This window comes from Notamacropus eugenii, chromosome 3 (genome assembly GCF_028372415.1).
Source record: "Notamacropus eugenii isolate mMacEug1 chromosome 3, mMacEug1.pri_v2, whole genome shotgun sequence".
In the NCBI taxonomy this organism is placed as follows: domain Eukaryota; kingdom Metazoa; phylum Chordata; class Mammalia; order Diprotodontia; family Macropodidae; genus Notamacropus; species Notamacropus eugenii.
The window spans coordinates 130576243-130600970 of NC_092874.1; the positions used below are offsets into that span (position 1 = coordinate 130576243).

Sequence of the window (24728 nt, forward strand, 5' to 3'; positions counted from 1 at the left end):
AAACCTAGTAGTGGTATTGCTAAGTCAAAGGGAATGCCTCAGACTCAAAGTCCTTCATATCCTTTCCTAGTCTTACTTAATTTATGTGATTTCCCTCTGAGACTACTCTCAATTTTACCATATTTATCGTGTTTGTACATGGCTGTTTACATGTTTTCTCCCTTTTTAGACTGTGAGTTCCTTAAGAACAGGGATTTTTTTGCCTTTCTTTATAATCCTTGTGCTTAGCACAGTCCCTGGCACATAGCAGGCACTTAAATGAAAGGTGATTGACTGACTAACAACATGCATCACTGTTTATTTAAAATGGATAATGCAGAATGATAAAATAAATGGATAATCCAGAGTTCTAACAAAATCTGACAGAATAACTTGGTAGGTAGGTGAAAGAATAGATACTGGTTCTTTGCCACACACACTTTGGCATAAGGGGAAAATACACACACATATAAGTTAGAAAAGAGAAAGAAAAATTCATAAATTTTCTGAGATGAAAATATCTAGACACAAAAAGTATAAAAATTTGAGCTTTAAAATGATACATCAAATATGTAAATGGTTTACAATGGAATTGTAAAAACTATGATGTACATGATATCATAGAGGAGCAATATTTTATACTGATCTTCGATAATTAGCATTTAACAGGAGGTCTAAGATAGATTTCCCAGTATCAAATTACATTATATTTATATATCACAAAATGTCTTATTGGAGTTATAGTAAAAACAATTTTAATTGGAATATTTCGCCTATATAAACATTATTCTTTTTCTTATTTCAAGAAAAGTTTTTTTAAAAGAAACTTTTCTTACAATATAATGAATAAAATCTGATTTATTATTGTTTAGTTGCATTGAGGATTGTGAGCCATGTGAATAGGGGCTGTTCAATGATTTCAAATTTATTCCAAAAATAATTCCATATTCAAATCCAGCACAGAAGAGAATCAAAGCTTGAGGAGAGGTAATCCTCTAACATAAGAGGAAGAACCAACCCTTCTCTCAATGGCTTTGCTTAATGCATCAGTACCTTTCAATAATAGAGTGCCATGTGTTTATATAACACTATTCTCACAAAGCTTTGCAGATTTATTTAACTTAATCAGAACATCCCTGGGTGACTTTTTGCATCACAGGTCTTATCTCCAGTTTACAAAATGATCTACGGTGAGTTAAAGGAACTTGTTTAAGTCATTCTAAAATGCAGGGTCTCTTCTGGAAAATGAAACCTCTCTCTAGTCCCATTTCCTCTCCAGTACTACATGCAGCTTTCTCAATTGGGCAAAACAGGTTACATTCAAGGTGCTTTCTAGGAGGTTAATAACCTTCTTCTTTGCAATTTCATCAGATTTTTCTAGTCTTTACCATCTTGAAGTCCTCTGTGGCATTTGTTACTGTTGACCACATGTTCTATTTTGAAATTTTCTTCTCCTTTTGGTCTGTGACATTGCACAGGTATTGCAAGAAATTACAAAAATGCAAATGGGAAGTAGATAGTCATTCATGGAGTGTTGTTTAAAGTGCATTGGAAAGTCTGCCTTCTTTCATATGTATCAAAATATTTATATCAAAATTTTTTTTGTGGTAGCAAAGAATTAGGAACACACAAATTGATTGGAGAATGGCTAAACAAACTGAAGAACATAAATGTGATGGGATATTCCTGTGTCATAAGAAATAATGAAAATCACAAATACACATAAGATTGTAAATGGAAAGATTTTCATGAATTGAGGAGAAGTGCAGTAAGCAGAGCAGGAAAACAATACAAACAATGGTTAAAATAATATAAGTAGAAAGAAAAACAATAATCTAAACTGGATATTGAGAAATGATGAAGAACCAACTTGGCCCCAAAGAAAATCCTAAGAAGATGCCTTCTCCCACTCCTTTGCACAGACCAGGATACATAGATATCTGGGAGAGGAAGGTACACAGGGGGACATAGAGCCAATAGAAAAACAATAAATGTTAATAAAATCTATTTTTTAAGAACAAAAGCCTGCCGTGTGCAAAAATTACTTACACACACACACACACACACACACACACACACACACACACATAACATGGTGTCCTACTAGCCTCCTACTAGAACTAAATTTTATAACGGTCTTTCATGGGTTAGCCAACAAAAGTTGGAAAATTGAATTTGCTAGCCACAGTTAAAATGAACAAAGTAAACTGAACTCTCCCATTTACCCAACAGTTTCACACTATGACTTGTCTACCTTTGCCAACTGATTTCAATTTACTCCATTTTGCTATGTCCTAGTCAAACCAGGCTATTTTCTATTTCCCATAATAGCATTCCATCTCCCACCAAAATGCCTTTGCACAAGCTAGCCTCCATCCTGCGTCTTTAGAATCCTTAGCTTCCTTCAAGGTTCTGCTCACATGACCTCTCAGGTGCCTGCAACAGCTCCAAAGACTTTCCTTATCCCATGACTCACTTGTCCTCTCTCTTTCTCCAAATTATTTTGTATTTATAAGGTAAAAGATTCAAAACTGAAAGGGACTTTAGAGATCATCTGGCCCAACCTTCTCAGTTTATAGATGGGAAAACTGAAGCCTATGGAGAATAGGGTACTTTTCCAAGGTTATCCAACCAGTTAACCAAAAAAACAAGCATTTATTTTATACCTACACATGGTAGGCACTGTGCTAGGTGCTAAAGATATGAGGACAAAAAGCTATGTGTCATCTACATGAAGATTTTCCTATGCCCCTTCCTTTCCTCAACCTGCTACTTGTGACTTTTCTTTTCAAATTAACCTGTATCTATTTTGTACATATTAAGTATGGACTAATTATGCTTCCACAGAGAGAATATAAGCTCATTAATGGTGTAGACTGTTTCATTTTTGCCTTGGTATTCTCAATTCCCAGCAGAATACCTGGCACATGATAGGCACTGAACAATAAAAAGCAAGATAAGCTATCAAACACTTTGCATATAGATATGTATAACACATTCATATATAGAGACACATTTTATACATACATACACACACACACATATGCATACACACAGAATAAACTACACCTAGCCACCTGGTCTACCAGGAATAATCATGTCAAAAAAAGGAAAGATGTTAGTCTGGCATGACTCATTCTTGATGAAATTTTGCTGCCTCTCTTTTCTTTAGATAGCAACTGAATTTTATATGGAATGTCTCAAAACTCAGTGTAGTTTTAAGTTATTATATTATTAAATCTTAAAACTACATTAGGAGTTTTGGGACATCCTGTTGGTATGTATGTATGTGTGTGTGTGTGTATGTATAAGTATGTATGTATAAGTATATATGTATACTATTTTCCTAACGTGGTATAAGAAAAATCTGTGTTCAAATATCACCTCACTATCTTTTCTTTTAAATAGTACTTTTTCCCCCAATTACTTATGAAGACAATATTTAGCATTCATTTTTACAAAATTTCGAGTTCCAAGTTTTCCTCCCTCCCTTCTTCCCTCCTCTCCATTTTACCTAAAATGACAGGCAATTTGATATAGGTTATTCATGTACTATCATGTAGAACATATTCCATTAGTCACAGCTGTAAAAGAAGAAATTAATCAAAAGGGAAAAAATCTATGAAATAGAATAAAGTAAGTGAAAATTATACTTCAATCTGCATTCAGAGTCCAACAATTCCTTAACTGGATGTGGACAACATTTTCTGTCATGAGTCTCTTGTACTTGTCTTGAATCATTGTGTTGCTGGGAAAGCTGAGTTATTCACAGTTAACCATCATGGTTGTTGTCCTTCATTCTCAAAGAGGACCAAATTGACATCACTATGTTAAAGTCAAGTTTTGATATGTCCAACTGCAGCTGATCAGACCAATACAAACTTGGAATGTTCCACCACAGATTGGGCACAAATAGTCCCTGTGAACATTTCGGCAGATACTTTAAATTTGCACATCCTGCGTTTCCTTTGAGGTCTTTCAATTCTGCTTTACTCATAGAGCACGGCACCTTCTCTGATGTAGACATGCCATACTGAGCGGTTCTGTGCCAGTTTTCCCTGTGACACACAATTCCAAAGTCCTTGAGAGAGACCTTGAGTATATCATTGTATCACTTCTTCTGACTACCATGTAATCCCTTGCCGTGTGTGAGTTCTCCATAAAATAATCTTTTTGGCAAGCATACAGTTTGTATTTGAACAACATGGCCAGTTCGTTGGAGTTGCACTCTCTGAAGCACAGTTTGAATACCTGGCAGTTTAATTCAAGTAAGGACCTCAGTATCTGCCACCTTATCCTGCCAGGTGATCTTCAGAATCTTCCTAAAACAATTCAAATGGAAGCGATTCAATTTCCTGGCATGGCACTGGTAGACTGTCCATGCTTCAAAGGCATACAACAATGAAGTCAGCACAAGGGTTCTGTAGACCTTCAGTTTGATACTTCTTCTCTCCTATACATTCCTTTGGACCCTCCCAAACACTGAGATAGCTCTCACAATGTATGCATCAACCTCGTTATCAGTATGTACATCCCTAGAAAGTACACTACACCAAGGTAAGTGAACTTATCCACAGCATTCAAAACATCTCCATTTGCTGTAATGGAGATGCAATGGTTCCGTATATGGATGGTGTGATGGTGGTTGATGAAGCACCTGTGTTTTTTTTGTTGCTAACTTGGAGGGAAAATTGAGCCAACACACAGTTGGCAACAGTGGAGCAGAAAAGAAGTTGACAACTTTCAGAGATTTGATGTACAGCATTGCATTTTCTCATCTGGGTCAGAACACTCACAAACACCAAGACTGGTTTGATGAAAATGATGGGGAAATTCAGAAACTGCTAAATGAAAAATGAGAACTCCACAGGATTTACCAGCAGAATAATTCATTCATTTCTAAGAAGGCAGCATTTAATTCCATCAAAGTAAAGTATAGACAAAGCTTAGAAAGATGCAGGATTCCTGGCTCAGTAAGAAGGCAGATGAAATTCAGTTTTATGTTGATAGTAAAAACCCAAAGTGCTTTTATAATGCTCTGAAAGCTATTTATGGACAAAAAACCCATGGTACATCACAACTACTCAGTGCTGATGGAGCCACATTGATTAGTGACAATGCGGACATGATCCTAGAGAGATGGGCTGAACACTTCCATAGAGTTCTCAACAGACCAGTCAAAGCTGAGGTTGACTATCATACAGTTTTGCTGATACAATGTACAATGTTCTCCTGATTTCACTTTGCATCAGTTTGTCTTTCAAGTTTTTCTGAAATCTCCTTGTGTATAATTTCCTTTTGAACAATAGCATTCCATTTCATTCATATAGCACAACTTGTTCAGTCATTCCCCAATCAATGGGTATCCTCTCAATTTCTAACATTTTGCTACCAAAAAGGACTACTACAAATACTTTTGCAATGTAGGTCCCTTTCCCATTTTTACATATTTTTTTTGATATACAGACCCAGTAGTGGCATTCCTGGATCAAAAAGTATACACAGTTTGGATGCCTTCTGGGTATTGTTCAAAACTGCTCCCTAGAATGGCTGGATCAGCTCACAACTCCACCAGTAGTACATTAGTGTCCCAATTTTCTTACATCCTCTCCAACATCTATCACCCTCCTTCTCTGTCATATTAGCCAATCTGACAAGTATGAGGTGGCACCCCAGAATTGTTCCAATTTGCATCTCTCCGATCAAGTGATTTAGAGTTCTTTTTCATATTCCCACAGATAGTTTTGATGTTTTCATCTAGAAACTGCATGTTCATACTCCTTAACCACTTATCAATTGGGTAATGGCTTGTTTTCTTATAAATTCAGTTCTTTATATATTTGAAAAATGAAGACCCCCATTAGAGACACGTCCTGTAAGGATTGTTTCCTAGCTATCTGCTTTCCTTCCAATTTTGGTTGCATTGGTTTTGTTTGTGCAAAAGTTTTTTTATTTAATATAATCAAAATGATCTATTTTACATTTTTAATGCTCTCTATCTCCTGTTTGGTCATGAAACTGTAACTCATTTAATTTCTCCATTAAGAATTTGGATGCTATATCACAAGATGAATATATATTTAGTATTGACATTATTTCATTTTCTATGGTACCTTTTAGCAAAATGTAGTTTCCTTCCTTATCTCCTTTAATTAGGTCTATTTTTGCTTTGGCTTTGGCTGAGATCAGAATTTTGTTATCCCTGGTTTTTTTTTTTCACTTTAGCTAAAGCATAATAGATTCTGCTCCAGGTCCTTAACCTTTACTCTGCATATGCCTCTTTATTTCAAGTGTGTTTCTTGTAAATAATATATTGTAGGATTCTAGTTTTTGATCCTCTCTGATATCTGCTTCCATTTTATGGGAGAGTTCATCCCATTCACATTCATAGTTATGATTACTAACTGTGTATTTCCCTCCATCTTATTTTTCTTCCTTTTTGTCCTCTCCTTTCACCCTTTCCTTTCTCACCAGCATTTTGTTTCTATCTATCACCTCCATGATTTGTTCTCCCTTCTGTCAGTCCCCCCAGTCTCCACCTTAATCTCCTCACTTCAAACTTCTCTATCAGGTAAAATAGATTTTTATCTTCAATTGATTGTGTATATTATTCCCTCTTTGAACCAATACTGATGAGAGTAAGGTTAAGCAATGCCCATTGCCCACCCTCCCATCTTCTGCTCCAGTAATAGATCTTTCACACCTCTTCATGTGAAATAATTTACCCCATTCTACCTCTCCCTTCTTTCTCCATCCAGTGTACTCCTCTTTCTCAACCCTTAATTGTTTTTTATGTCACTCCCTCAAATTCATGTTATGCCAGTACTCTCTGTCTATGTATATTCCGTCTAGCTGGTACTATTAATGGTACAATTTTTAAGAATTACAAGTATCATTTTTCCCATGTAGGTATGTAAACAGTTCAGTGTCACCGAATCCCTTGTGTTTTCTTTTCCTTTTTCCCTTTTTAGGCTTCTCTTGGGTCTTGAGACTGGAGATCAGTTTTTTTGTTCAGTTCTGGTCTCCTTATGAATGCTTGAAATCCTTCTATTTCACTGAATGGCCATTTTCCCCCCTTGATGCATTGTGCATCATATTTACAGGTAGGTGATGCTTGGTTGTTGTCTTAACTCTTTTTCTTCCAGAATATCATGTTCCATGAGGTCTGATCTTTCAATGTTGCAGCTAGAAGTCCTGTGTAATCCTGATTGTAACTCCCCAATATTTGAATTTCTGGCCACTTGCAATATTTTTTAACGTGACCTAATAGTTCTGAAATTTTGCTATAATGTTCCTTGGAGTTTTTATTTTGGGATCTCTTTCCTGAGGTGATTGGTGGATTCTTTCAATGGCTGTTTTGCCCATTGGTTCCAGAATATCAGGGCAGTTTTCCTTGATGATTTCTCGAAAGATGCTGTCCAGGTCCTCCTTTTGATTATGACTTTCAGGTAATCTAGTGATTTTGATCTGGATCCATTTTCTAGATCAGTTGTTTTTCCAGTGAGGCATTTTATGTTTTCTTCTATTTTTTCATTCTTTTGAATTTGTTTAATTCTTGATATCTCATATAGTTATTAGTTTCCACTTGCCTAATTCTAACTTTTATAGAATTGTTTTCCTCAGTTAGCTTTTTCACTTCCTTTTCTATCTGGCCAATTGTACTTTTTAAGGAGTTGTCCTCTGCAGTGGATTTTTGTTATCTCCTTTTCCATTAGGCCAGTTCTACTTTTTAAGTAGCTGTTTTCTTTTTCTAAGCTGCTAACTTTTTTCATAATTCTCTTCATCATTCTCATTTCTTTTCCAAATTTTCCTTCTACCTCTCTTAATTGATTTTTAAGCTCCTTTTTGAGCTCTTCCATGAGTTCTTTCTGGGCTTGAGACTACTTCTCATTTTCCTTAGGGGTTTTGCCCACAGGGGTTTTGACATTGTTGTCCTCTTCTGAGTGTGTGTCTTGGTCTTCCCTGTCACCTTAACTTTCTATGGTCAGATTATTTTTGTTTATTTTTTGCTGATTTGGGGGATCTTTTTCCTTTCTTTTAAATTTGAGCTCTGTTCCCAGAGTGAAAGGAGCACTGTCTCAGGCTTCTTCTGCAAACAGCTATAGGCACTGGCTGTTTACCTGGTGTTGCACTGATGCTCCCCTGAGACCTGCTCAGTACCCTTGCATCTGGTGCTGCACTGAGGAGGTGGGGTGGGGGTGGCTGATGCTGCTGGGGGCTATAGGGGTCTGACTGCTTACCAGTGTTGAGCCAGGATCCTACTGCTGGTGTCTGGCATGTGCTGAGGCCAGTGGGGTGTTTCTGCATTTTCACGAGGCTATGCTAAAGCACATGGAGTTCTGGCTACTGGAGGTTGCCTGCTGACCTCGGTTATGCTGAAGCACATGGCAGTTCTGCCTGTTCCCCTGACTATGCTGCAGCACTTGTGGGAGGGGGCAGGGAGTGTCCTGGTGTTGATGTTTATGTGGTCCACCACATTGGGATCAGGATCTCCTGTTGGTTTGCTGAGATGGGGCTTGCTGCTGGCTTACTGGGACCCTTCCTGTCCTGGACTGCATTCCCCTTTTTCCTAAATAAGACATGCCTTTCTTGGCAATCTTCCAAATTTCTTGGGATAAAAGGTTGTTTCACTCTTGTTGCTGGTTCTACTATCCCAGGAATTGTTTCAGGGTGCTATTCTATGGTTGTTTGGAGATAAATATGGGAGAGTTATGGCAATTTGCTGCTTCCTCCACCATCTTGGCTCCCACAAGTAGATTTATCACCTCAGTATCTTGCTGGATGACCCTTGGAAAGTCCCATCATCTCTCTGGGCTTCAGTTTCTTCACTTGTATAACAGATAATTATAGCACTTAACCTTTCTAAATGTTGTTTTAAGGATCAAAAGAGATAAAAAGGGCTGTGAACATTAAGGTGTTTTGTATTCATCATCAAATATAAGTATATGCATAGGTGTTCTCTCCACAAGAGTAGATTGCCTACTAAAATACTGAAGTTCATATACTAAAGTGAAGAGGAGTTTAAGTTTGCCCTGGACTCACACAGTAATAAAAATCACAGGTTAATAAAATATCGATGCAAAAATAATAATTACAAAAAATAATAATAATGCCTACTTATGCAATGCCTTAGCATTTATAAAGCTCTTTCCTCACAACAGCACTGGGAGATAGATTGTTCAAGTATAATTATTACCATTTCATGGATGAGAAAACTAAGGCACAGAGAGGTCAAGGGATTTGTCCCTGGTCATAGTCACACAGCAAACCTAGTTCTCCTGTCTTTGAGTCTAATGCTTTCCATGACATCACAGTGCCTTGATATTTTGCTATTAAGATAATTGACTTACGGTAAGAAGGAACCCTAGCATCTATCAGGTCTGCCACCTTCATTTTGAAGCCCAAAGAGATTAAGGCATTTGCTTAGGGTCTCACAGCTAGTAAAATAATTCAAGCTTTTCTTTCTGACCCCAAGTCTAACACTATCTCTTACACCACCTTATCTCTACTTACGTGATAAAGCTAGAGGGTGATGAGACATACTGCCAGAAACCACACATGAAAGTGAGGCTCACAAGAACTGGAAATCGAGGGAATGCCCATCAACTGGAGAATGGCTAAACAAGTTGTGGTATATGAATATAATGGGATACTATTGTGCTATAAGAAATGATGTACAGATAGACATCAGAAAAAACCTGGAAAGGTTTGTGAGCTGATGATATATAATATATGAACTGATGCTGAGTGAATTGAGCAGAACTAGAACACTGTACATGGAAACAGCCACAGTGTGCTATGACTGATCTTGATAGACTTTTCAGCAATACAAGGACCTAAAACAATTTCAAAGGACTCATTACTAAAAATGCCATCCATATCCAGAGAAAGAACTATGGAGTCAGAATGCAGAGCTGTAAGGTTAATGAGAGTTAAAGATCTTCCTTCCCCCCCATTAATAGGCCTTAGGTGGAGGCCATTAAGGGAAGCTTAATTAGGGGAGGCTTGTTTTGTAGGAAGGCCTACACCTTTTGCTCATTGTTAATGAGGCAGTGGGTCACCAAGGTTGTGATGCCCTCTGGTTCTGAAAAGTGTATATATACTCTGAGGTGAGGTTTTGCTTTGGGGGCTTGCTCTTTGGAAGAAGGTTCATGTGCCAGATGAGACTCTGGGTAGCTGTTAAGGAGCTCTCCCCACCCCCAAACTTTGAAAATTCAGATGTCAATGTTTCTCTCTCTGGTAACTGTGTATGTATGTATGTATGTATGTATGTATGCATTGGTCAGATCTGTCTGTTGATCTCTGATGTATGTATTGCTTATGGTCAGACTGTTGGAAGGTCTGTCTGTTGGTCCTTTATTTCTCTGCTTGTATTTTCTCTGCTGGTGAATGGGATTAAAGAAGATTGTTGACCCCTCAAAAGTTGCTTTCCTTTTAGAAAAGCAGATCTAAGAACCTATGCTAGCAAGCCATCCTGATGTGTCAGGGGCTTGCTGCCACAAGAGTGAAGCAGACTATTTTCTTTTTTGTTTTGTTTTGTTTTTCTCATGGTTTCTCCCCATTAGTTACAATTTTTCTATGCAGCATTGCTAATGTGAAAATGAGAAAATACTATTAAACAATAGTATGTGTAGAGCCTATATCAGAATGCATGCTGTCTTGGGGAAGGAGGAGGGAGGGAGGGGGAGAAATTTTAAAACTTATGGAAGTGAATGTTGAAAACTAAAAAAAAAAAAAATAATATTTTCAAAAAAGAGAGACTCCTTTCTTAATATTTACACTGTCAGTGTGAGTATAAATATATTTTAAAGTATATTTACAGTGTACAGCTACTGTCAGATACATGTTTTGGCTATCCTGTAAAGGGAAAATTAATGATATATTTTAAGTTGCTATTTTCCTTGATTTAGAAAGTCCACGGGGAAAAAAAATGCACTCTGAACTATGTGCAAACAAACCGATCAACATGCAAACACTTACTGATCTGAATGGTTTGGCATTCTGGATGAGTTTTCAGATTACTGTGGAATGTTCTCAACTTCCTTGCGTTACTAGCATACCTTTTTCAAAGGGCCATCTACTGTCCAAGAAAATAGGTTAAGGATTCCATTCTATATCAAGCAAGGTGAGATAAGATTTCCTTTGCTATATTCCCAATGATTAAAATGTGAAAATTTCCTCAAATATGTCATTCAAGAAAGCTTTATTAAGCACCTGTTTGTGCCAAGGCTCTGTGCTTGTTTGATGACCAAATGAATGATCTTGGATCCACTGAACTTAAGAAACTTTAAAGCAATCATCAACCCAAACCTTCTCCTCTTACAAATAAGGAAGGAAACTCAGCTCTGCAATAATAAAGTGATGTGTTCAAGGTCATGAAAGAAGATAAGGGGTAGAATCCTCTAGCTATCAGGCAAGTTCTCTTTCTACTATATGATGCTTTTTCCCTGTAGAGGTTGATAAAGACAAAGTAGGATAAATTTTTTGGTTGTTCCAGTGGTCCCCAAATATTGGCAGAATAACATCTAGAAAACTTTTCGGACAGAGGCTAATTGTGGACATTTTAATAGATGAAATCATTGTCCTTGGTTGTAACATAAGAATTTTAAGTGAGAATTGTACTGTTGTTCAATGGTGCTTTCTGGTTGGATTCTATTAGGCCAGGGTCAGTAGGGCAAACTAAGGCCTGAGGGCCAAATCTGGTCTAATGTCAGTTGAGCTAAGAAAGGTTTTTATATTTTTCAAATAAAGTTTTATTGTATTTCAAAACGTAAATGCCAGTGTTAGCTTGAGGGCCATACAAAAACAGGTGGTGGGCCTGATTCTGCCCTTTGCCCATAGTTTGGGGAGGAACCCCTCTACACACTAGACTATGGGAGCCCCTTGAGAGAGAGGATTTTTAAAAAGTCTTTCCTTCCTTTCTATTCTGAACACTTAGCACAGTACTTGGCACATAGCTACTGAAAAATAAATGATCACTGATTGACTCACTAATTAAGATGTTGAATCACCTGTTTAGGCTTTAGTAAAGAGACTTTTCCTAAACATTATAGAAGGATGGCAAAGAGGTCTGATGGTTAACATTATGTTGAATACACCATCACTCTCCATTTCCAAAGAGAGTACTAAATACCTTAAGTAATGAACATTCTGAAAAATTGACAGGGAAAACAGACAAGCAATTTCAAGAGCTTGTTCTCAAATAAGTCTCATTACTGTTGTCCAGCCACGTCTGACTTTTTGTGACCCCATTTGGGTTTTCTTGGCAAAGATACTGGAGTGGTTTGCCATTTCCTTCTCCATCTCATTTCACAGATGAGAAAACTGAGGCAAACAGGGTTAAGTGACTTGCTTAGGGTCAGTCACACTGCTAGTATCTGAGGCAAGATTTGAACTCAGGTAAATGAGTCTGCCTGACCGCATGCCTAGAGCTCTGTCCACTGTACTTGCCCCTTAACCGCGCCTCGAATATCAGTCTCCTTACTGCAGTTAATTTCAAAACAGGTAGGTCTCTATCAAAGAGGCAGAAGGAATGGTATGATATACATACAGGACCATACATTTTGAACCAAAAGGGACCATAGAGGTTACTGAGTACAACTTCTTTATTTTAGAGATAAGAAAACCTAGTCTTAGAAAAATTGAATAGTATACCTGAGGCTACACAGTCAGTGAATGTCAAAGGCAATACATGAGCATAAGTCTAGCACTATACTCACTATATCACTTCCTTACTCATTCAAAGAAATGTACATATTTTAAGCACCTACTACGTGCAAGGCACTTACTAGGGAGACACTATGGAATAATGCATAGTCCTTACGGAGTCTAGTAAGGTAGATAGGACATAATACCAAGTATTATTATTAACAAAGGATGTAGAGCATGAAAGTAAACTAACAAACATAAAATCTATAGGAAACATAAAATATCTGGCTAATTGGATCACAAAAACAGTTTCAGTTGAGTAGTAGAACCAGAATCCTGAATTAAACAAGTTTTAAGGGGAAGGAATAGCAAAATGAAAAAAAAATTTCATTTATCCTTAGGATTTTGTTTCCCTCAGCTGATGTTGGAGTGATACTCGAAATCTTTCGTAATTTGAGATTATCATGAGAAAATGCTTTTGAATTGAGAAAACACACCAGGCCACATTGAGATCGAGGTCAAGGCTACAGACAGAACTCTAAACAAAAAATTTCCTAACTACTTTTGGACAGGAAAAAGCCAAAGGATTGGGAAAGTGGGGGTGAGGAGGATAGAACATTTGTTCTATTATGTATCTGAGGAGATACTCAGGCTTTGAAAGCTAGAGGTGGTCTTGTCAATTTGAGTAGGAACAAAAACAACAAAATTGTTGATATCCAGCGCCTGCCCTAAGTAGAAAGATTTGTTTATTTAATGAGTGATTCCAGTTGTGCTTGAGAATTCACAAGCTCCCAACCTCCTATTGAGTCAATCCAGGGACTTTTTACCTTTGAGATGTCTCATATGAAAGAAAGAATTTGTTTTCCTTTAGGCTCAATCTAAATGCAACATAGATTTTATTTATTCTTTCAAATGAAATCTGTCATTCAAAATACATTGTAAAATGCTGCTGAACCAGATCAACCCATCAATTTTTCAAAACAATTGTTTCCATCCCACCAAAATATGAAAAGAATAAAAAGCATGAAATAAATAACTTTAGACAAGTGTATCTTTTCCAAACTATATAAGTAGCAGAAAGAACATTTAACAAACTCTTTCAGAACAACTATCCTCAAATTTATTTGAAACAGCCCCCTACTTTATAACATTTAAACACCCAAGCCAATTCCTATGACCTTCCAAAAGATCAAACAATTAAAGGGGCACCCGAGCTCCCAAGGAGAAATGCTGGAGATTTCAGCAAACATCTGGTTGCCATTTTCAATGACAAAAACTAACCCCTGCTTAAGGAAGCAGTTTAGTTTCTTTGGAGTAAAAATGAGACACTGGGTTTTTTGTTCTCTTTTCATAGTGGAGGGTAAAGGAAACACCAGAATGGAGAGGTCACTAGAAGCTCAGCTTTTATAAATAAGAAAATCTTTTCAAAAATTAAAGTAAATTGAACTCTTGTTCTAGTTGAGTAAACAGCTCAACTGAGCTTAGGTTAAAAAAACATGTCTTGAAGACCAAGTGTGACAATTAAAGACCAAATTCTGTTTAGTCATAAACATATCAGTAGTTCCATAAGTGTGGCCCAAAATAACAACAAGCCTGAGAACACAATTACTGTGTGTGTCATGATACTATAAAGTAGAAAGCTGTAGACTTCAAGCTTCCCTGATAGAATATCTTTTTTTTTCTAGTTTGATTAACTAAAGGCACAAAAAACACAGATGGCATGAGCCAAAACTCATTACTTGCATAATAAAAAACGTATGTCCTATGTGTTCTATGTGAAACCTTGGCAGGGCAAGCCACACAATGCCTTTCAAATGTGACCCCTTTTATTTCTGACTTCCAGCTAAGCAACAATATAGACAGATTAAAATGGGGAGAGCACTTGGCTGGAAAGAGGGGTGCTGCAGTGGTCACAAGGCGCTCAACTTTTAATGTCCCCAAATATAAGGCAATGCAGAAACTTCTTTTGCAAGTCTCTTCTGCCTACAGAATACCCAACAAATACAGATGAATTCTAACAAACAACACAAAAATAAATGCTGTGTAATTGTAACGAGTAGCCTTAGCTCTGAAGAAGAAATAAGAAAATTCTCCTTCCTCCTTTCTTTGCAAAGATGAGGATTTAATGGTGTGGAATACTGCATATATTGACAGTCACTGACTTTTATCCACTCTTTTAAAATATTCTTTATTAAAGGGAACAATTTAGTGGAGGGGAAAGAGCATATATTTTCCAAAGGAAAGATGGTATAAAAACAAAATATATCAGTAAAAAGAATTTTTAAAAAAGCAAATGAGTTCTAAACACAGGCAGAATGATCCTAACATTTTTCAAATATGTCAGGATTTTCTCTCCTTTGATGCATCATAAAGCAGTGATGGTAGAATTGGAGGTAATTGAAGTATTTAGGCAGTCCAAATGGAGCGTATTAGGAAACAAACATTTATTAAGTACCTCTTATGTACCAGGCCTTGTGTTAAGCTCTATATAAATATTGCCTCATCCTCACAACAACCCTGGGAAATAAGTGCTATTATTATCTCCACTTCACAATTGGGGAAATGGAGGCATGCAAAGGCTAAGTGACTTGCCAGGGTCACAGAGCTAGGAAGTGTTGGAGGCTGGATTTGAACTCAAATTGCTTTCCTGTACTCCATGCCTGGTGCTCTATCCACTGCTTAACTAGCTGCCTCATGGGATGACCCTCACAAGGTAGTGTGCATACAGGAATTTTAAATGGGCCATCTTTTTTTGAAGAGCTCACAAACTAGAATAATCCATTTCACTACTTCTGTCTGAATTTTCTGCAGCTGGAAGGGCATATGGTGCATATCAAAGAAAAAAAAATGCCCTCTCCTAGAAAGCACTCTGAGTCAGAGTATTGTTACATAGGCTTGTCTCTGGGAGCAGGATGAAGACTTTTAGGAGATGACTTCTTTCTTTCTTTTTTTTAGATTAATATATTTCTTTTTCATTTTCAACATTTACTTTTATAAGATTTTGAGTTCTAAATTTTTCTCCCTCCTTTACTCTCCCTCAGATGACATGTAATCTCATGTAGGCTATACATGTATAATCATATTAGACATATTTCCACATTAGTCATGTTGTGAAAGAAAAATCATAACAAAAGGGAAAAACCATAAGCAAGAACAAACAGACCAAAATGGAGAAAATATTATGCTTTAGTCTACATCCAGACTCCATATTTCTTTCTCTGGATGTGATGACATTTTCTATCACGAGTCTTTTGCAACTGTCTTAGATCATTACATCGCTGAGAAGAGCCAAATCTATCAAAGTGGATCACTGACCAGTATTGCTGTTACTATGTACAATGTTCCCCTGGTTCTGCTCACTTCACTCAGCATCAGTTCCTAGAAGTCTTTTCAGGTTTTTCTGAAATTGGCCTGCTCATCATTTCTTATGGAGCAATAGAATTCCATGACATTCATAGACCACAACTTGGTCAGCCATTCCCCAATGGATGGGCATCCCCTCAGTTTCCAATTCTTTAGATGACTTCTTCCTTTAGCTTTTTCATCTAGTTCACTGGTAATAATATATGGTGGCAAAGGCACAGAGGAAGCTGTAGTGTCTTGGCTACTGGCTCTGTTATCTCAGTTTCTTTATCTGCAAATGTACATAATAATACATGAAGTACTTATCCCAGTTATGAGATGAGAAAGTAAACAGGAAGCGTTTCATTAACCTGTAAAGCAATATATGAATGTCACTTGTCATCATTCTTATTTATGGAGCTCCAATCTCTTCCCTTAAGGATTTTGTTTTATATTTTTACCAGACCTGTGATTTCATTGGTATAGGGAAGAATCCATAAAGGAACTCTTTCTATCAATGCACAGATCTGCATTATGAGATAAAATTGTTCAGGGTGACACAGTGAACTTGGGAGAGGCAGGATCTGAATTCTTGGCTCCCTGACCTAGAGGTCAGCATTTTATATATCATACTCCTCTTAAGGTAGTATGTATTTTGGAAACACGTTTTACACGATTGCACATATGTAAACTATATCAAATTGCTTACCATTTTAGAGAAGGGAAAGAAGAGGAAGCAAAATTATTTTTAAATGAATGTTAAAAGTTGCCTTTATGTGTAATTGGAAAAAATAAGACACAATTTTTTAAAAAGTATATATTTTACAAGTATACAGACATAATAATCACTCCTGTTCCATAGTGTTCTACAGTTTGCAGTTTTCCCCTTCTTTCTCTGTTAGGTAAATGTCCTCTAAAATGCTAATTGCCCATTTTATATTAGGTGCCAGGGGAGGGGGAAACTAAATTAGGAATCTGATTTCTAAAAGTACTATTTATAGCTTTTACATTAGGCTAGGAGGGAAGAAAAGGCTAGATTAGAAATATGATTCCTCTCAGGGATTTTGTAGAGGGTATTTTTTGCATTGGAATGGAGGCTTGACTAGATGACCTGAAAGATTCCATGAAAGTCAAGAGTGTATCACCTTGACCTGGTTTAGAGAGACAGAGAGACAGAAACAGACAGACACACACACCAAGAACACTTAAAGCACATAATGGTTCGCCCACCCCAACAATAATCTCTATATTTTCAGGAAGAATCAGCCATGTTTTGATAGTTTGAAATGTTTTAAAAGAGTGAATTTCATATGCAGCATTGTACCTCCAATTTTCCCCAAAAAAATCAATTTGAATTTTTAAATTTTCACAGCTTCAACTACTTATTTTCAGATGATTCCCAAATCTCTCTCTAAATGCAACATTCTCTTTCTCTTCCAACTATCCAATAAATACTTCTGTTTGAATACTCTGCTATCAGCTCAATCTCAACACATCTAAACCCCCACTCATCTAAACAGAAAGCTTAAAGTCATTAGAAATTCCTTGTACAAGACAACTCCATCTCCAGACTCTGTGCATTCACAGTGGTTGTTCTCCATGCCTGTCCCTCCTCATTTCTGCCTTCTGGCTTCCGGGGCTTTTTTTCAAGTCCCAGCTAAAATCCCATCTTCTACAGGCACCTTTTCTGATTCCTTTGTATTCCAGCACCTTCCCTCTATGGCTTATCTCCAACTTATCCTTTATTTATCTAGTTTTGTAGAGTTGTTTTCATGTCTTCCATTAAACTGTGAACATGTTGAGAGCAAGGACTGTGCCTTTTGCCTTTCTTTGGATTCCCAGTGCCTGGCTCAGCACCTGGCACAGAGCAGGTGCTTCATCAACGCTTATTTTCTGACTAAATTAGGAAATTCTGTCATTGTAGGCGAGCACCTTCTCTACGATTGATAATTTGATGGAACTATCTAGGGCAGTGAGAAGTAAAGTGACTGACCAGAGTGATACAACCAGTAGAGGTTAGAATAGGGACTTGATCCCAGGTCTTCCTGACTCAGAACTCTCTTTTTACTATTCTTTACTTTACTATGCTACATTCTCTCTTTGTGTGATGCATATGATTTTCACAGGGTGTCCTAAAACTCTTAGTGAAGTTTTACCCTACGAAGCTTATGACTTGGGGGACACAGCATATATCACAAAGGTACATGTGCACAGTAGTCTGAGCACAATGCAGGGGCCTATGATTTTATTTACTTGGTCTGCCTCCTCAAAATGTTTGTATGCATAATGTTTTTAAAAAGTCAGTATTAATTTAAATTCACTAAGGTAGCTCAAATTTTTTAAAGGCATTCTATGATGAATCATTTTGTACAGTGAAAAATCCTTTAGTAATGAAATTCGTAGGCCAGTAACTTATCTGTCTGATGAGTTTCGATTTTTATATACTGGATTTTTTCACTGAAGCACAATCTTTCTGGGCACGTGTGTATTTCAATAGGGTCCAGGAGTCATTTCTTGTACTCTTTTAATGAGAAACTACGTGTGACTCATTCAGAGAACCATATGCCTGAAAACACCTTCTTGCAAGGTCATTGAATTCCTCCTCACACCTATTTTTAAGTTGTCTTCAGATATATAAGACCATAATTTATTTTTAGAAGATTCCCCTCTCTCTGCCTCCAAAGGTGACTCCTTGATTTGTGATTCATTCTAGAACTTTAATCACCCTCCAGTTCAAGAAATTGTCATTCCCATTTAGTTCAAATTATTACTTCTTGGTGCTTTCTTTTCCTGAACTAAGTAAACTACAGGTTTTGTGTGTGTGTGTGTGTGTGTGTGTGTGTGTGTGTGTGTGTGTATTTTAGTGTAAGCTTCCAATTATTCCAAACTAAGAATAAGCTATCGTAGTGTTTGTTTTTTTCTTTTCCATATACAACTTCAGCAAAGGCCTTTGGCAAGCATCCACCATAAACAAACCTCCTTCAGATTTAGCGAGAACATTAAGAGATATGTGAACAAGATAGACATTTTAAAAAGTGAAAGTAAATGTGAATACAAGCATATGCACCTAAAAAGGTGATCATATTATAAACAGGCAAAGATAGGGACCTTTTTCTTTATAGATTTTTCCACAATATTAAATGGTGATCTTGATCTTTCAGTTTGTTAAAATAATACTCCCTAGGAACATACTTGGATAAAATATAGTGGGTTTATTAGAGAAAATTGGGGGAAAAAATTAAATTATACCATTTTCCTGAATAAAATGTCATCAAGTTTTATACCTTCCTAAATATCAAGAAAATAATATTATCACAGTGTTAACTCAGGCCCCAAATTTCCTCAATATAGTATAGGGGTTTGGGGAATGAAGTAAAGTGGGTTTGGAAAACACTTCTTTTATTTGTTCTCATACTTAAATAAAAGCACACTATAAAGCCACCAAAATAGATAATATGGAAGGATATATAAGTATAAATCTAGATAGACAAACATATATCTATATACATATATATATATACATATATACACAAACACATATATAGATATGCAGATATATAGTCAACAAGTAGCATTTACATAAGTTATTGAGCTTCTATGCAATAAACTCATCAGGGTTGTATTTATTCCATGGAATTATAATTCACATCTAGTGAAAGTGGAAGGCATATCTAGATGTTGCATTCCTGAAATGTTTTCCCCTTCCAAAAAAAAAAAAATATTCAGAGAAACACATAATCCTCCAATAAGCAAGATATTACAGGATTTGTAAGCCTCTTTCTGGGAAAATAGATTTCTTAACACCTAGTGTACTTAAAATTTGGAAATGTGTGAAATGCTTATTGTAATACATGAGGCTCACACTTCAGACAGACCTGTGGCATGATACCTAGCTTTTGCATCAAATAGTCCCTGAAATTAACTCTTTGGCTTAATACTGCCAACTCATTTGTGCAGCCCGATAGAGTAGTCTAGTTTGGCAAAGGAGAGAATAGTTGTGGTGAATTCTAGAATATTTAGGCTTTTATATGCTTGAATTGCTCCCCATTTTGAGCAATTGAAATGTTCAGAATTCTCTAATATCAACCCAAATAAGAAGTATCATGCACTTAGTGAGTGTGAGGCAACATGTTACATGCAATAAATGCAAACACTTGAGGTGAAAAAAAAGAAAGATGTCCCAGAGAACTAACTTCTCAAAGACATTTATTGTATTAAACTTCACGCACATTTATGGGCTTAACTCAGAAAGCAAACAACAATAACACCATTTCATTTTGTGTCTAATGATCAAGGAAAGGTTAGGTAGTTTATATCTATGGAACATATTTATGGCAGGTAGTTTAGAGACATGACTCCTATGATACAAATTAGAAAATGTAATGAACATTTAGAACAAAATACAATTCTCCATATCTATGACAGTCTGAAATGGATCTTTCCCTTTTGGAGTCTGATTAATATATTATGAAGAAATTAAAAATGACCCAAAAGGATGAGATATATAATAGAGATAGCAGGGGTACTGTGTGGTTTGGGAGGCTCTGAGCCTGTTTCCTCAAGTAAAATGAAGATGCTAATGTTCATTTAAAGTGGCAGAGGGAGATTCATCCCCAGTTCTTTCTGAATCCAAGTTCAGTCCCTACAAAAAATTAGCTTTTGACTTCAGACGATTAAAGCCAATCCACCTTGGAAAACGCTATAAAGGAAAAGCTTTGTAAGGGTCAAAAACTTCTAACACACAGAGCACAGCAATATATGTCAGTTAGTACATTAGTTCTCTAGTGCCAGATCCCCATCTGCCCACAGGATGCCTTTGCCCAATCCTTGAGGTTTAGAGGCAGCCCCTTAATACATCTTTGCTTACAAAACTGACCCAATACCTGTTTGGTACAAGTAGGAATATTAATATCTCATTCTCAAAACGCAAATGGATCTGTGACCTCATTCTATCCTCTTTGGATAGGAGAACATTGAAATGCAGAGAACAGCTGAGATGTACATATGGCAAGTCAATAGAAGGACCAAGAAAATAACAACAGAAATTTCAAATTCTCAGTCCTTTGCTCAGATGATTGGATTCGGTACCCATTTCCAGTAGAAGAGGTAATGGGTATAAAATCAGTTGTATTAGCACTCAGCTTAAGAAGCTAGAGACTCTTTACTTCTCGTGTATACATACATACATACACACATATGCATACACATATAACATAATTATATTTATATGTATATACAATATACATACATATACACACATGCACATATATATACACATGTGTGTGTATATATATATATATATATATATATACATATATAGTTATATACAATTATTTCTGAACAGGACTGCTCATATGTAAACTCCTTGGTCAGGACTGTTTCCTGTTTTATTTTTGCCAGGGCCTTTCACACAGGAGGCACTTAATAAATGCTGGTTGAACTGGATTAAGCCAGACCTTGAGAAAGTGTGTTTGCAGTATCCCTCATTCTCTCTTTCAATGCTTTCTTTCTTTTTTTTTAGCACTCTCTGCCACCAAGGTGCCTAGCAACTTACCCTGCCTTGACCTAGTAGTGTTCTTGAGTCCTATGGCTTCAGACCTGGACCTCTGATCCAGGTCAGCACCTCCCCTGCCTTTTCTCACTCCTCCGCCCTACCAGAACTTACCTAACCTGGGTCCCATTCCCTCACAGTTTTACTATTTTGCTAATTCACAAATAGGGATTACTGGTGATTAAGCATCATTTGTCATCTCTCTCAGATAACATATTTACATTTTAACTGAGTTTTTCAATGTCTTGACCCACGGGGTAACAAACAGAGCAATTTCATGCCCTAGTGGAGGAGATTGATTTGGGGTTCTTGGCAGGCTGCTATCTATTCTACCTATGTGGAAAGTCAACCCTGATTCTGAATTAAGTCTTTAATGACACACTGAAAACATCAATGAAAGCTGCTTCTTAATGGTCAGGGGTCCAGATCTGGACTGCTGGCCATAAAGTAATGAAGGCAAAGCATTTTCACTAAGTGATATTGCCCTGTGATTGCTGAACATTGCTGGTGTATCTTAGTCTCGCCTTCCCTGGTATCATTTTGAAGACTTCACAGCATCATTTCATGCTGCTTCTTGAAAGCCAACAATATCATCCAGTTATTGCATGTAACAGAGACCAAGAAAAGTTGAAAACCAAGGGCTTATTATGTTGGCAAATGATTTCATGGATTCCAGATAGGATTATTCTCACACAAGGGGACTCACATCCATTTGTGATCCCAAGTTTCATGGAACTAGCTAGATCACTAGAGGGACAGCACTGAAGGAGATCCGCATTCTGTCTACAGCTGACTCATTCTCTTCTTGGTGTTCTTGACCACCTCGCCAATCTGTTCTGCCTCCACTTGCTGCATGGCGTGGAGCTTTGGGGATGATTCAATCCTGAGGCTGACTCAAATGATTGGTGAGTCCCTGTCTGGAGCTGCCATCATGAGAAGACTGAGCCACTTCAGTCTCATGTTCTGGTCTGTTCCACCTCCACACAGTCTGTCTGGCCCCACATGTGAATATCCTCTTTCCCTTCCCCTTCTCTCAGCTTCTCTTTATGTTTTACTTATTCCTATTAGAATTCAAGCCCCTTGATTCCTCTGGGTTCTTTTTTGTTTGTCTATTTCTTGAAGTCCTTCATCCCCTGACCCTCCCCATCTTTCCAGTCTCACACTTTATTCCAGGCTTCCACAATCCAGTGAAAATGCCTTCCTTGCTGTTCTTTGCACATGACAAACACTCCATGTACCAACTCTGAGCATTTTCACTGGTTGTCTTCCATATCTGGAACTCTCTCCCTCCTCATCACTAACTCCTGGCCCCTCTGCCTTCCTTCAAGTCTCAGCTAAGTCTTCTGCAAAAGACCCTTTCCAGTCCTCTTTAATGCTAGTAGTGCCTTCCCTCTGACTATTTCTAAACTAGCATGTATACATTTTGTTTCTACACAGTTGTTTGCATGACCAGTTCATTATACTATGAGCCCCTTAAAGGCAGGGACTGCTTTTTGACTTTATATCCTCAGCTCTAGGGACAGTGCCTGGCACATAGTAGGTAATTAATATATGCTAGCTTATTTGACTTAGAAGTAGATACCATCTTGCTCTCTTATTTTTGTATCCCCACTACTTAGCACCAGTATCTGGCACATAACAAATTCTCTCTCTCTTTCCTCTCCTCTATCTGTCTGTCTCTGTCTCTGTCTCTCTCTCTGTCTGTCTCTGTCTGTCTCTGTCTCTCTCTGTCTCTGTCTCTCTCTGTCTCTCTGTCTCTGTCTCTGTCTCTCTCTGTCTCTCTCTCTGTCTCTCTCTCTGTCTCTCTCTCTCTCTGTCTCTCTGTCTGTCTCTCTGTCTGTCTCTCTGTCTGTCTCTCTGTCTCTGTCTCTGTCTCTCTCTCTCTCTCTCTCCCCCTCCCTCCCGCCCTCAGCAGAACAATCAGAGATCCTATGCCATAGGAAGGTACAGGTACTAGAAGGTTATACTTTCCAGAATTCAAAGATTGAGAGGCTCTCTTTTGAGTATACCATATTCTGAGCTACATGTGACTCAGGTCAGTTCCCTATTAGTTTAAGTAGAACCAGTTGAGATACTCATAGCTTATTCAATAATTACAAAAAAGAGATTTTTCTTAGCAATACCAGGAGACCAATATTCAAGGAGGATATCTAATCAGGGCACCATGATTTGATTCAGATGAACAAAGCTCCTCTTGCCCTAAATTGCTCATGGTGGTCTTCCAGATGAGTATTACAGAGAGGCTGACCATTTTGTACTAAAGTAACTAGGAAGTGATGTCAACAGTCCTAACCTTAACCAATAAAGTCTTAAAGATAGTTTCAATAACTTTTAAGGGAAAACTACCCTAATTTGCTTGGGTAGAGGAAGTAGGATACAGTTCCTACCATAAACCTCATCATTTTACCAAATGCAAACTTTTTACATAATTTGTACTTTATATTTTCAAATATTAGAAAAAAGATGTAGAATACAATTTTATAAAGCTGCTGGAAAGTAATTAAGGTGGGATAGCAGAAGGCAAAGGGATTTATTATTCAAGGTTCAAGAGTGATAAAGCAGAAATTCTTTTCTAGAGGGCAGGATATAAACTGTAAATAGAATACCATTATAGGATTACAGGATCATAGGATTTAGAGCTGGAAGAGACCTTATATTCTACAGGATTTAAATGACTTCTAATTATCCTCACCTTGGTCCAGCTGCCCCAGCCCAAGGCCAGCCCTGAGGCTTTCTTCTGAGGTAATAATGGCATAGCCATGATGTGTGAGTATGTGCTGATAAAGCTGAAGTTCCATTTGGCTGTAGGAAGAAGGCACATAGAGCACTGCCCTTCTCGCATGGCTTCCAAAGTGCTTCGAAATAGATTCTTTAATCTAATAAGAGAAGGGAGAGTCAGATGTTAAAATTAAGGGGGGAAAAATTATGAACTTCAGTTGAGATACTCTGTTTAAGCAAAGTCACTTAACCCCTTAGAAACTCAGTTTTCTCATCTGCAAAATGGGTGGAGGATTGGTCTAGATAGGCTCTGAGGTCCCTATTAGCTCTAAATCAATGATCCTAAAGTGATCATGGCATCACTGATGCACTAATACAGCATGGGAGTACAGAACTTTTATTTTCACATTATTGCAGTAGTCCTTGTGGCCAAAATTCCAAAGGCAATGACAATTAAGAAACATAATCATCTTAGACAACTAAGAAGTTA

General features: G+C 37.3%; 1 protein-coding gene across 4 annotated transcripts in view; it reads right to left on the reverse strand.

The window, feature by feature from the left end:
* CPED1 (cadherin like and PC-esterase domain containing 1) overlaps positions 1–24728 on the reverse strand; it is a 425597-nt gene that overhangs the window by 356877 nt on the left and 43992 nt on the right. For 3 of the 4 annotated variants that reach the window (XR_011976874.1, XM_072652904.1, XM_072652905.1), the window contains exon 3: positions 24213–24396. The exons of the other annotated variant lie outside the window; for it this stretch is intronic. Coding sequence is in view for 2 of the 3 variants with exons in the window: in XM_072652904.1 (XP_072509005.1) it covers positions 24213–24396 (184 nt within the window). In the remaining variant the exon portion in view is untranslated. The remainder of the gene's footprint in view (positions 1–24212; positions 24397–24728) is intronic. 4 annotated transcript variants of the gene reach the window in all.